At 36.6% G+C, this 12,809-nt stretch overlaps 1 protein-coding gene across 2 annotated transcripts; it reads right to left on the bottom strand.

The window, feature by feature from the left end:
- Positions 1-203: 203 nt before the first annotated feature.
- LOC127420283 (uncharacterized) lies at positions 204-11,674 on the bottom strand. Of its 2 annotated transcripts, none has more exons than XM_051662448.1 (5): positions 11,342-11,674; positions 11,054-11,095; positions 7,259-7,495; positions 6,873-7,034; positions 204-4,360 (listed from the first exon to the last, which is right to left on the bottom strand). In XM_051662448.1, exons 3-5 carry the CDS (start codon positions 7,401-7,403, stop codon positions 3,228-3,230), a joined length of 1,440 nt encoding a protein of 479 aa, XP_051518408.1. In that variant the 5' UTR covers positions 7,404-7,495; positions 11,054-11,095; positions 11,342-11,674; the 3' UTR covers positions 204-3,227. The 2 variants fall into 2 exon arrangements, with proteins under 2 accessions (XP_051518408.1, XP_051518407.1); XM_051662447.1 differs by having other exon boundaries at positions 11,403-11,674.
- Positions 11,675-12,809: the final 1,135 nt, after the last annotated feature.

Here is a 12,809-nt window from a genome sequence, read left to right as displayed (position 1 = left end):
GTAACATTCTCAACACTCCAATGGACACTTTTCAAGTTTGAAGGTGGAACATGTATTTTTGTAGTCCCACCTGCTTTGCTCTTGGGTTAATAAATTGTACTCAACAGGCATTTGGTGAAAAATTTAAAATTATATCATGCTGTCTCTGAAACATGTCCAATTATGTTTTCATGGAACGGATTAAATACAACAGAGTGAGGAATTCTATTTAATTTAATTATTCACAATTCATCAGTTTTCTCTAAAGCACCAGTGACTCATAAAACACCATTTACATTCAGTCACACACACACACACACACACACACACACACAAAGCATTCACTGGGCAAACAGAGATTACAAGACAGGCTGTTCATTGTGTTGTTTTAGTAGAGCGTTTAGTCTTTAAATGTTTGAATTACACCTTTCACAGTGCCACACATCAGCGTCAAACACACTCTAATGCTTACACTAGAGTGGGTCATCATATTAATGCCATGGTAACGCAACAGTGATGATGGTGACACTATCAATATTCTAAAGATGGAACACAGAACCCCTCTGACAACATTAAACACCACACACCAAACACTCCTATCAGCATGCTTAGAAAATATAGATAATTTTATATAGACAGAGCTTATATTGTCAATCTGAAGCTACTATATTTATTATTCATATATATATAATTATATCTATTTCGATATATATCTATGGATGTTAACAGCAGTTTGTCTTTAGGCTACATGTATGAATCTTATGAAAACGCATCCAGAACACGTTACACCCCAAAACAAAACAAAAATCTAAAATAAAAATTATTTAGAATTTTGCATAAATAAAATGAAACTTTTTAAGGACCATTGAGAATGTTTGCATTGTGACATCATTTTCATGACAATTAAACACATTCCTCTCCACCAAATTCTCATTACTGTAATGCGTCCGAATGTGTTGCGTTGGCATTTGTTTGTACAGTAATTCTCATACCATGGGTCTGTTGAATGCTTGATTCTGACTGGTTGATGGACGTTCTAAGGTGTGCAATTATTTTCCAGTAAACGCACGGCTATGAAGTAGTTCCAGGTCTTGACCGCATAACGGTTCCATGTCACTTCGTCAAATTAATTCAGTTATTTCAAAGAGACGTACAGGCTACCACAACAAAATAACCAATTAAAACAAAGACATTGGGGACAGTGGGGTTGCGGGAACGGGAGCGGTCAGGAAGAAAATCACTGTGGGCAGAGAGCGGGTGAACATAAACATAAACATTGAACATAAAATTCAGCGGGAGCGTTCAGGTGTGGGATAGAAACTTGCGGGAGTGGGCGGTAGCGGGATGGAACAAAAAGTCCCGCGCAGACCTCTACTCTAACCCACACTCGCACACAGGACACACACACTTACTCGCGAGTGAAAAACAAAGCCGTCATGTCAGCGCACAACTGCATCTCCGTGGGAATATAAACAGTTGTTAAGGTTTACAACGGAAAAGCTATATACAAAAGTAGCGACACATCACTGCTGCTAAATAAGTGTGCTTAAATGTACATATTGAGGATTTGAAGCAATGTTACTTCTGACAAAAGCTGCAACAAACAAAGGTAATCCCGCACACGATCTGTCTCTGAGATTCTCTCTTTCGCTCACTTACACACACACACACACACACACACACAAACGCTCTTCCTTGTTACTTCAGTACAAGGAAGCATTCGTTGCTAGTTCTAAAGTGACGTTTTCAAATTAGCAACGAAGGCTCAGGCTGTATCAAAACAAGACACTGAATCTGTGGCAGAAGAAAGTAGTTCCACTCACAAGAGCGTTTTAGGGACGAAAACCAGAAAATGCCTTGAGATAAAACCCTGAACGATGTCTTGAGGTGTGGTAGCCGTGGTATAAGCGGAATAATTGACTTCGGTCCGTTGAATTATTGAAAAATAATACACACCCGAGGTGCAACGGCCACTCCGCTTTGCATTGTGACCGCATTACCACCTCGGGTGTGCATTATTTTTCAATAATTCAATGGGCCAGAATCAGTTTTTCCTTACTTATTCTGAAAACTGATGTCACAATGCAAAAACTCTTTTTTAAAAGGAAAGTTCTGTGTCCAATACAAGATAAGCTTATGTTTAAAAACATAAACACTAAAATGCACATCATTTCAAAAGTATAGCCATAAGACGTCATCAATATACGTGTTAACATGATTTTAGTGTGATAAAATCACTTAATAACCTTATCCGTGTAAAGTTATAGACAATACTGGAATTATAGGGTTTTCTTGTCATGACAACCAAGTTTTAACATTGTATATAACTTTACACGGATAAGGTTATTAAGTGATTTTATCACACTGAAATCATATTAACACATATATTGTTTACATAAAGACATAACCAAACAAATGTCCTGAGGTGTTCTATTTATTCTTCTTTAGTGGTTGTGATGCAGCATCTGTTTCGCCGAGCTGGTGTTCTGAAACGTTGGGATGGGAAGGGTACAACCTGCGGTTCTGGAGTGTTCTGGTGGGTTCCGTCACACAAAACTGGTGACAAACGGTCTTAATTAAGAGCACAAAATGGCCACCTTGGCATTTCTAAGAATTTCGTGGAAAGGGAACAGCTTGTGTTGTCGTGTCACAATTGTTGGTGTTTTTTACTAAATGAGCAAAAGAAGCAGCTTGACAATCATAGAGAACATTTTGAGGGTCCGATTCGCTGGTACAGTCAGAATATTGTCCTTTGTCAAACATACTGATATAACTAACCTAACCCTGTGCCTACTGCACACACAAGAGTTTACGCCGTCTCAGAGGACGATGCAAATCCATTGATTTCGTTGAAAGGATATAGAAGAAAAATGCTACGTTTTGCGTCAGTTGTTGTAGGATCTGTTCAGGCAAGCAGGTCCAGTTGTGCCTTCTGATATCTGAAGAGTCTGGTTATTTTAATCTCACCCAACTCTTTTCATACCTTCTAACGCATCAAATCTTCTCTAGTGTGTAAATACATTTAGTCCGCAGACAAACAACAGAGAAAGAAAGACAAATAATGAAAACAGAGATATGTAAGCCTAAGACCAAAGACCAGGTCAAAGATTAAGGTTGCGTATCTTCTAACGTCAGTCCTTACAGCTGCTCTCACGTGCCGGTGGCTTGAGCCCAGTACCGATGTTGGCGCAACCCATAACACTAACCGTTTAAGCCCAGGATTTCTATCACCCACTTTTGCTTTACCTTCAGTCAGTTTCCATAGCAATAACGACCGCTTCCACCGGCAGAGGGACAGGGGAGACGAGCCATGCCTCTTTTCCGCCCCCTTCCGCCGGCAACTGTCTAGCTCTAGCGGAACAGTCTGGGCTGTCATGGAGACCGTCGTTTGGCCCAACGGCCGACTCCGTCTGTAACTGACCTTCGTCTTCGTCCTCATCTTCTTCTTCTTGCTCAATACTGCAGCGACAAACCTCGATGCCGGAGTCGCCAGTTAGCCGTCGCTGCTGGAGGTGCGTTTGGTCCACATCCAAGTCGCTCACGGTGGAATCGCGGCGCTCTGGTTCCACGCTGGGAGAAAAGAGGGCGGATCTGGGCGGGGCAAAGAGGGCATTTTGTACAGGCTCCTCCCTTTCTGTTGCAGAATTTTGCTGATCAGAACGTACGCCTAGTGGGTCAGAGATCAAGAAAAGTTGGAGAGACGAGGAAGAGGGTGAACGGGTTGAGGCGAGAGGGCCAGTTGCACTAGGTCTTCTGGTTGTGGCATTTTGTCTTGAAAGGCTGGTGATGTTCTTAGATGTTGGACTAATGTTGGAACTAACGTTTTTGTAGTTGTTTGCGCTAGCAGCGCAGATATTATTAGTACTATTTGCGTGAGATGCGTCACATATTACGGTGGTATAACTAGCATTATCTGTGCTGTTCTTTGAAGGCTTGTTGCTAACTATGATGACGGTGTTGTTGCCGTTGCAGTCCATGGGGGTGGAGCCTGATAGCTCTGCCTCCAGAACCTCTGCCGTGCTGAGCGTAGGAGATTGGCCGCATTCGTTGATCGGTGGTACTGAAACAGTTTCGCCATGTGTAACCGCTGCTGTGGAGTGGGCGTGTCCAGTCTCACTGAGAGAGGGTGTGGAGGCGTGGCTTGTATCTGTCTCATCTGTGAGTTGAGCAGAAGAGGGGGAGGAGCTACAGGGGGATGACGGACAGCAGGAGTCACAGGAGCAGCTGGTGTAGTTGTCAGAACTTTGAGATGACAGCATGTGACTCGGGCCAGGGTGGGCGGAGTCTCGCACATAAGCCACAGAGCTGTATGGAGGGGGCGGGGTGCTGGGCTGGGCAGCTACTTCCTCATAGGATGGCAGTTTGAGGGACGCAAGGAAACCTGCCAATGAGAACTCATGATCACTTTTTTTGAAAATGGTATTTGGTACAAGGATCAGGAAATTTTTAATACCAAATACATTTTTATAAATTGTCAATTTTATTTTTCCTTGTTTTTCATTTGTTTTGTTTCATTTATGTTTACAATTTTAATGTTGTTTTAATGTCAACAGAAAAACACACACATGATCTTATAAACAATTATTACAATATTATAATGTTAATCATAAATACAATTATTGAATTGGGAAAAAAAATTATGTGAAGATTCATATTTTTTTAAAGGTTAGCATTTCTTAAAATGTCAGGGGATTTTTATATTAATAAATATTTTTATTGGTAAATATGTTATATTAGTAAATATTTTAGGTCAGGGGATATGTATATTAATAAATATTTTAGAAATATTTTATTAGTAAATATTTTATATTAGTAAAGATTTAGGTCAGGGGATATGTATATTAATAAATATTTTAGAAATATTTTAATCAGCAAATATTTTTATATTAGTAAATATTTTAGGTCAGGGGATATGTATATTAATAAATATTTTAGAAATATTTTTATTAGTAAATACTTTATATTAGTAAAGATTTAAGGTCACGGGATATGTATATTAATAAATATTTTAGGTCAGGGGATATGTATATAATAGATATTTTAGAAATATTTTTATTAGTAAATATTTTAGGTCAGGGGATATGTATATTAATAAATATTTTATAAATATTTTAGGTCAGGGAATATTTATATTCATAAATATTTTAGACATTTATATTAGTAAATATGTTATATTAATAAATATTTTAAGTCAGGGGATATGTATATTAATAAATATTTTAGAAATATTTTATTAGTAAATATTTGATATTAATAAATATTTTAGGTCAGGGGATATGTATATTAATAAATATTTTAGAAATATTTTTATTAGTAAATATTTTAGGTCAGGGGATATGTATATTAATAAATATTTTAGAAATATTTTATTAGTAAATATGTTATATTAATAAATATTTTAGATCAGGGAATATTTATATTCATAAATATTTTAGACATTTTTATTAGTAAATATTTTATATTAGTAAATATTTTAGGTCAGGGGATATGTATATTAATAAATATTTTAGAAATATTTTATTAGTAAATATGTTATATTAATAAATATTTTAGGTCAGGGGATATGTATATTAATAAATATTTTAGAAATATTTTATTAGTAAATATGTTATATTAATAAATATTTTAGGTCAGGGGATATGTATATTAATAAATATTTTAGAAATATTTTATTAGTAAATATGTTATATTAATAAATATTTTAAGTCAGGGGATATGTATATTAATAAATATTTTAGAAATATTTTATTAGTAAATATTTGATATTAATAAATATTTTAGGTCAGGGGATATGTATATTAATAAATATTTTAGACATTTTTATTAGTAAATATTTTAGGTCAGGGGATATGTATATTAATAAATATTTTTATTAGTAAATATGTTATATTAATAAATATTTTAAGTCAGGGGATATGTATATTAATAAATATTTTAGAAATATTTTATTAGTAAATATTTTTGTATTAGTAAATATTTTAGGTCAGGGGATATGTATATTAATAAATATTTTAGAAATATTTTATTAGTAAATATGTTATATTAGTAAATATTTTAGGTCAGGGGATATACATATTAATAAATATTTTAGAAATATTTTATTAGTAAATATTTTAGATCAGGAGATATGTATATTAATAAATATTTTAGAAATATTTTTATTAGTAAATATTTTTATTAGTAAATATTTTAGGTCAGGGGATATGTATATTAATAAATATTTTAGAAATATTTTATTAGTAAATATTTTATATTAGTAAAGATTTAGGTCAGGGGATATGTATATTAATAAATATTTTAGAAATATTTTTATTAGTAAATATTTTATATTAGTAAAGATTTAGGTCAGGGGATATGTATATTAATAAATATTTTAGAAATATTTTATTAGTAAATATTTTAATTTAGTAAATATTTTAGGTCAGGGGATATGTATATTAATAAATATTTTAGAAATATTTTTATTACTAAATATTTTTATATTAGTAAAGATTTAGTTTAACTACTTTATGAGTAGCTTGTATCTTGTATAGTCATGCAATAATTAGCATTAAAGGAATAGTTCAAGCTAAAATTATAATTCTGTCATCATTTACTCACCCTCATGTTGTTCCAAACCTTTATTACTTTCTTTCATTTGTGGAACTTAATAGGTGATGTTAGTCAGATTATTAGGGATTTACCTCCTCAGTCACCATTCACTTTTATTGCATCTGAAAGTGCAAGGAACGTGAATGGTGACTGAGGTTGTCAATCTGCCTAACGTCCCTATTTTGTGTAGCACAGAAGAGGGAAAGTCATACAGGTTTGGAACAACATGAGGGTGAGTAAATGATGAGAGAATTATCATTTTTGGGTTAACTATTCCTTTAAGAGTTTGGATGAGTTCTTACTGAGGTCAAGCATGGAGGAAGGGTAACTACAGGCTCCATGATACGCCATGAGGTTTATCTCTCTCTGTCTCTGCTGCTGCTGAATGCGCTGCTTTGCCTGACGGTGACGATACGCACAACAACAGCTAAACAAGATGAGTACACTCCACAGCAGCCAAAACCCTGAAATACACACAAAACACATAAATATTAAGACCACTTAATCTGAAAGTAGTTTATTCTGTGTTCATGCAATTTTGACTTAATAGTGATTGATCGATTAACCTTTTGTGTTACATGGTAGCAATGACGTCATACGAGTTTGGAACGACATGAGGGTGAGTAAATGATTTCTTTAAGGGTTTAATACCAATGTGAACATGTGTGTGTGAAACTACTGGACTCACACCACAGCTCATAGTAGTAGGTACAGCAGCCCGTCTCCTGACAGCAGTGCCCAGTCTGGCAGAGGTAGCCGCTGGCGCTGTTAGTGCCTGGGCAGTAGCGCGGGCTGCCCAAGAGGGGCAACGTCCCTGAACTGTGGTACTCCATACCCTGCAGCAGGGCGTGGCGCCACCGAAACACTCGCTCCCCCTCTTCCTCCAGAACTGCTGCTATGACGACACCGTCTGACTCCTCAGAGTCTGTCAAACGCAGGAAAACAAAAGCAGAAACTGCACTTAGCAGGAGAGAAATGTGGAGCAAGGTCAGAAATAAACAAAAATGCCCTGAAAGTGCATAAAATGCATCTATAATTTAAAATGTTGGGGCAAAAAATGCCCTCATTATGAATTCCTCTGTTTTGTATTTGTATCATCTAATGTAGTTCTTAACATTTGATTCTAGGCCTAGTTATGCATTATACCTCTTGTTAATGAACTGGTTAAATTGAAATATTTAACATGAAAGGATGATACAGTTAAAAATATTATAGTTAGAAATAAATTGCCCTCAAAACGGGAAAAATAAAAATGCCCCTGAGAATCAAATGAGGGGCAAATATTAATAATAAAGTTAATTTCTGACCATGATGTGGAGTATTTGGTGACAATGAGACATTGCAGATGTTAGTGGAAGGCACAACCTTTAGTTACACGTTGCTGGTTTATCGTGGCGATTTGTTTGTCCTCATTATTCCGAAGCAATACATTTTTGTCTTGGTAATCTTTCATTAAAATACAAAACATTTTTCCACCTCTACAACGACTTCCCATTTTGGCTGACATCACCAAGTGTTCACTTAACCCTCCTATGGTATTCGGTCATTTTTTATTTAATAAAAATGGTTTCCTTTATCTGAGCAGTACAAGACTTGGTGTCTTTTCCTCCATTTGCCATCTGAATTTAAAAAATAAAAAATAAATAAAAATGGGCTTGATTCGATAAGTCTAAGTGGTCGTAAAAAAAGAAAAAAGAAAAAAAAAAGATGACTGACCACTGAAAATGAATGGGAAAGATCTAATCTGTCAAACACAATCAATAAATCAGCCACATTGCAGAAAACAACAAACACAAATTACAGGGTGAGACTCTAAAACATCCTCAGTGCAAAACATACAAACACACACTACAAAAATGAACTGGTGAGACTCTAACACAACTTTTTTACATTTGTCAAATAAAACCAATAAATCAGTCACAATGCTAAACACACACACACACACACACTCAGAAATGAAGGCATGAGATGATAACACACTCACAATGCAGAACACGCACGCACACACACACACACACACACACACAGAATCAGGTCATCAATAAGTGGAGCTCTACAGCCATCTTTTGGTCATTGTTGACATTACAAGTCATCTGTTGTTTGCCTATTTGTATGTGCAAATTAATGGTAACATTTAGAAATGTACATGTAATTAAGATAAAAAATAGCATAAAATCCCAAACGAAACGCATCATTTTATTGTTCTTACTTCAGGGAAGAAGAAATGGTATCATTATCATCATAAAAAAAAGGGTTACACATCTGACCTTTCTGGTCAAAAATGACCGCAAATACCAAAGGGAGGTGCCATTTTTCAATACCATAGGAGGGTTAAAAAATTATCTGAGTTTGGCAAACTTCTCATCATATGCAATTTGTTTAAAGGTCAATCATGAAGAATTGTATTTTTCACGTGATTGTCTGAAATAAGAGTTTGATGTAATTTAATAACTCAAAACTCCCTACCTAGTTCAAAAAGACCATTTAATGCATCTTATGGCTTATTCACACCAAATCCATCACGAATTTGCAAGACAAACTGCCAGGGTCAATTCACACCAAGATTGAAACAAATAAAAATGATATATATTTTTTCTTTACCCTTGTACAGTAGGCGGCAATGCTCTATAAACATTTTTATTTTGTTTTCCTGCTCTGAACTTATTCAGCTTTCAATGCCTTAGATACATTTTTAAGGCATTTCTTAAACTAATGTGACATAACTGTTTCATTATGTTCTTTCCATGTTTTCAATGCATTTTAAGGAATATAGAATCTGTGTTTTTTAAACGAGTGAGATGAGTAAAGAGCAATGTTGCGTAAATATAAGTCCTCTTTATATTTGCGCGTGTATTTCGCAACAACAGTATTCCAAGCGGACCCCTAACCCAATGCCTGGGTAATATAACACAAGGTACAGTGATATAAATACACAAGGAATAATGTACATTAAGTAAAAACAGGTTACATTAAACAATACTTAAAAGAAAACAGGGGCTCACTGTCTTTTATTTAATTATTGAATATTTGTATTGAATTCAGGGTTTCTTGTGCGTGGTGAGAAAAACAGCACCATTACAGGAATACTTTATGTGTTATATTATCCTTGCAATTAAAATAGCAGTGAGGTTTGGCAATTCGTTTGTCTACACTTGTAGTGAAATATTGCACAAAAATGATATTTTACTTTAAGTTTAGTCCAAACCAATTGCTGAGCCTCACTGCTATTTTTACTGCCTGAATAATAATGCCAGGTGTGACGCTCCTGTTCTACCCACTCCCTATGGGACTCGAACCGGCATCTCCGGCATGGGAGGCGGGTGCGCTAACAAGGAGGCTAAAGCCTCTAGCATCACTCGCTATTGCACCTCTTGAGGTCAGGAGAGTGAGGTTTATACACATTGCACAGCTATCTATCAGCTGGCTCCCATTACACTCACCCCCACCCCCCAAACCTCACTCCCATCCGGGTCATGGCACCATTGTGACGCTCTTGTTCTACCCGCTCCGTACGGAATTCGAACCGCCGTCTCCGGCATGGGAGGCAGGTGTGCTAACAAGGAGGCTAAAGGCTACAGCCCCTAGTGTCAGTCGCTAGTGCACCTCTTGATGTCAGGAGAGTGAGGTTTACACACATTGCACAGCTATTTATCAGCTGGCCACTGTTACACTCACCCCTCAAACCTCACTCCCATCCAGGATCATGGCACCATTGTGATGCTCCTGTTCTACCCGCTCCATACGGAACTCGAACCGGCGTCTCCGGCATGGGAGGCAGGTGCGCTAACATGGAGGCTAAAGGCTTCAGCCCCTAGCGTCAGTCGCTAGTGCACCTCTTGAGGCCAGGAGAGTGAGGTTTATACACATTGCACAGCTATCTATCTATCAGCTGGCTCCCATTACACTCACCCCCCAAACCTCACTCCCATCTGGGTCACGGCACCATTGTGATGCTCCTCTTCTACCCACTCCATACAGGACTCGAACCAGCGGCTCCGGCATGGGAGGTGGGTGCGCTAACAAGGAGGCTAAAGGCTACAGCCCCTAGCATCAGTCAGCTACTGTTACACAGGCACCGTAATATCCATATTAAACACCAGGTATATTATATAATATGAGGTATCAACATATTACATTCTGTATGTATTAGAAAAAATAAAAGAATGTGTTTACAGCACGTATATTATTTCTTTACTGCATATTTACATTGAATTTAGAGTTTTAGTGTATAGACGAGTAAAAGGCACATAAACACATCCTCACATCCTAGTACCGCCCCTGGTCAGATATCCATATATTACATATTGCAATTATTGTTGATGATTTAAGTTTCATTAAAATCTGAGGCTATCAAATGCAAAATCATAAGATCAATGTAATATCGTTCAGAGATGTTCATAATTGTGTGAACACTGGCCAGTTTTCGGGACAGTAATAAACAAGTCTGCATCTAACACACATCAGGTATGCAAGCCGTGTTTACCTGGTGAAGGACACAGGTGTCCACATATGCTGTCAGGACCATCTATAAAATGAGCAGAAGAAAAATAGATTAAAAAACCATAATGAATATCATTCCTTGTACAAGAGAGATGCATGCAACAAACATTGAACATTTCTGTTTATATGTGTGGTTATTAAACAATATTCTCAGTGTGTTTATTTTGTAAAAGCTACACAATACATCAGATCTATCGATACTTATATACACATGGAAGAGATAACGAATGAGAAACGGTATAAAAGCGTATTAGTAGTGATGCTTATATACCGTAAACCGTATCCGTTCTATAAACACACCGACCGTACTAAACGCAACGAGTCCACTTTACTGAAATCTGATGTGTTTTGATCGCATACGGCCCGTCATGAAAGTCGGTGTTGTTCCGGATTCGCTCATTTGTTCCGATCTCTCTCTCCATCCGCCATTTCCACCCGGAGCTTCTGCCTCCGTTTCACACGCGATATTAAACGGTTGAATGCACCGGGATGTTTTAACGGCAAACCGAACTACACAGGAACCCCTTCACTATGCACGCGTATGTTAAATATAAAAACATAATATTATTATTACAGCAGATGGAGAGGCTACAGACATAATGTCATGCACATCTGTCGGATCGAATGCTGATTGGCTTGAGGCAGCTGGAGACAGACCAATCAGAGCAGAGCTGCATTGTCATGGCAACAGATGAAGATGAGGAGACGGAGCATCCACACTCACTGAGAGGAAACAACATTATCTCATATAAAGTATAATAAAGTATCTATCCAGAGATTATACAATATTTGATTGATGGTCACGTAAAAAATCTTAGATATAATACGTTTGTTCAGCATCACAGTACAGCACAGGAAGACTTAAAGGGAGACTTTCTTTCTAAAATACAGCTCAACACCAGTGTAAAATATAAAGTCAGAGACTATGTGGACAGTGGACCGACTTGCTAGACTGATAAAGTTCAGATATTTTGAACGTGACCATTTCTGTCTCAAAATAATAATCTCAAACAATGACGACAGAATGTTATCAATGTATGTAAACGGATTATGCATGAGGTTTTAGGCCTAGAGCAGAATATAAAACATCACCTTTAATTTTACACACTGTTTAGGTCTTTTGTAACCTATTTGAATGTATTACAGGTGCACAAAATGCTAAATGAATAAAATCCAATACACTGAAGACACTTTGGGTTGATCATTTCAGCAAAGAATTGTAATAGGAGAGTATTCCACTACAGATTACAGAATGCATGCTTTAAAAAGTAATTTATTACATATTCTGTTAGATTACTCAAGGTCAGTAATGTAATTTTAGGATTACTTCTTCAGCACTGGTAGTTTTTTTTCACTTGTTTTGACTAAAAACTCTGCCAGTACAGTAAGACAAAATACACATGTTAAAAATATATTCTCTGAAAAACCGAAATATCTTATGCAGTGTTGTTTCGATTTCTATTTCTATTTCAGCTGCTCCAAACTTACTTCAAATTTAAGGCCAAAGTGGATTGCACAGTATGCGTGACGTAAATTTCGTCATAATCCAGTCCACTTAATGTGCGTACCCCCACTTTTAATTCCGGGAGGAGCATAAACAAGTTATGCCCTCCGAAAACCGCAAAAGACCAGTACAGGAGCAAGATTGAAGGACAGTTTAACACCACCAACTCTAGAAGCATGTGGCAGGGAATTAACATCATCACGGACTTTAAAGGGAATAAAAACTCCACCATGAA

This window comes from Myxocyprinus asiaticus, chromosome 29 (genome assembly GCF_019703515.2).
Source record: "Myxocyprinus asiaticus isolate MX2 ecotype Aquarium Trade chromosome 29, UBuf_Myxa_2, whole genome shotgun sequence".
Classification (NCBI taxonomy): domain Eukaryota; kingdom Metazoa; phylum Chordata; class Actinopteri; order Cypriniformes; family Catostomidae; genus Myxocyprinus; species Myxocyprinus asiaticus.
Note: the sequence above shows the minus strand (reverse complement) of the source record. Positions and strands in the feature narration are given on the sequence as shown.

What these genes read in the sequence shown, in the direction of transcription:
- LOC127420283 (XM_051662448.1), bottom strand. Translation starts at nt 7,403, where the DNA reads ATGGAGTACCACAGTTCAGGGACGTTGCCCCTCTTGGGCAGCCCGCGC. An exon ending in CTACTACTATGAGCTGTGGT is followed by an intron (nt 7,035 to 7,258) that starts GTGAGTCCAGTA and finishes TGTGTATTTCAG; the next exon opens with GGTTTTGGCTGCTGTGGAGT. An exon ending in TTCCTCCATGCTTGACCTCA is followed by an intron (nt 4,361 to 6,872) that starts GTAAGAACTCAT and finishes TCTCATTGGCAG; the next exon opens with GTTTCCTTGCGTCCCTCAAA.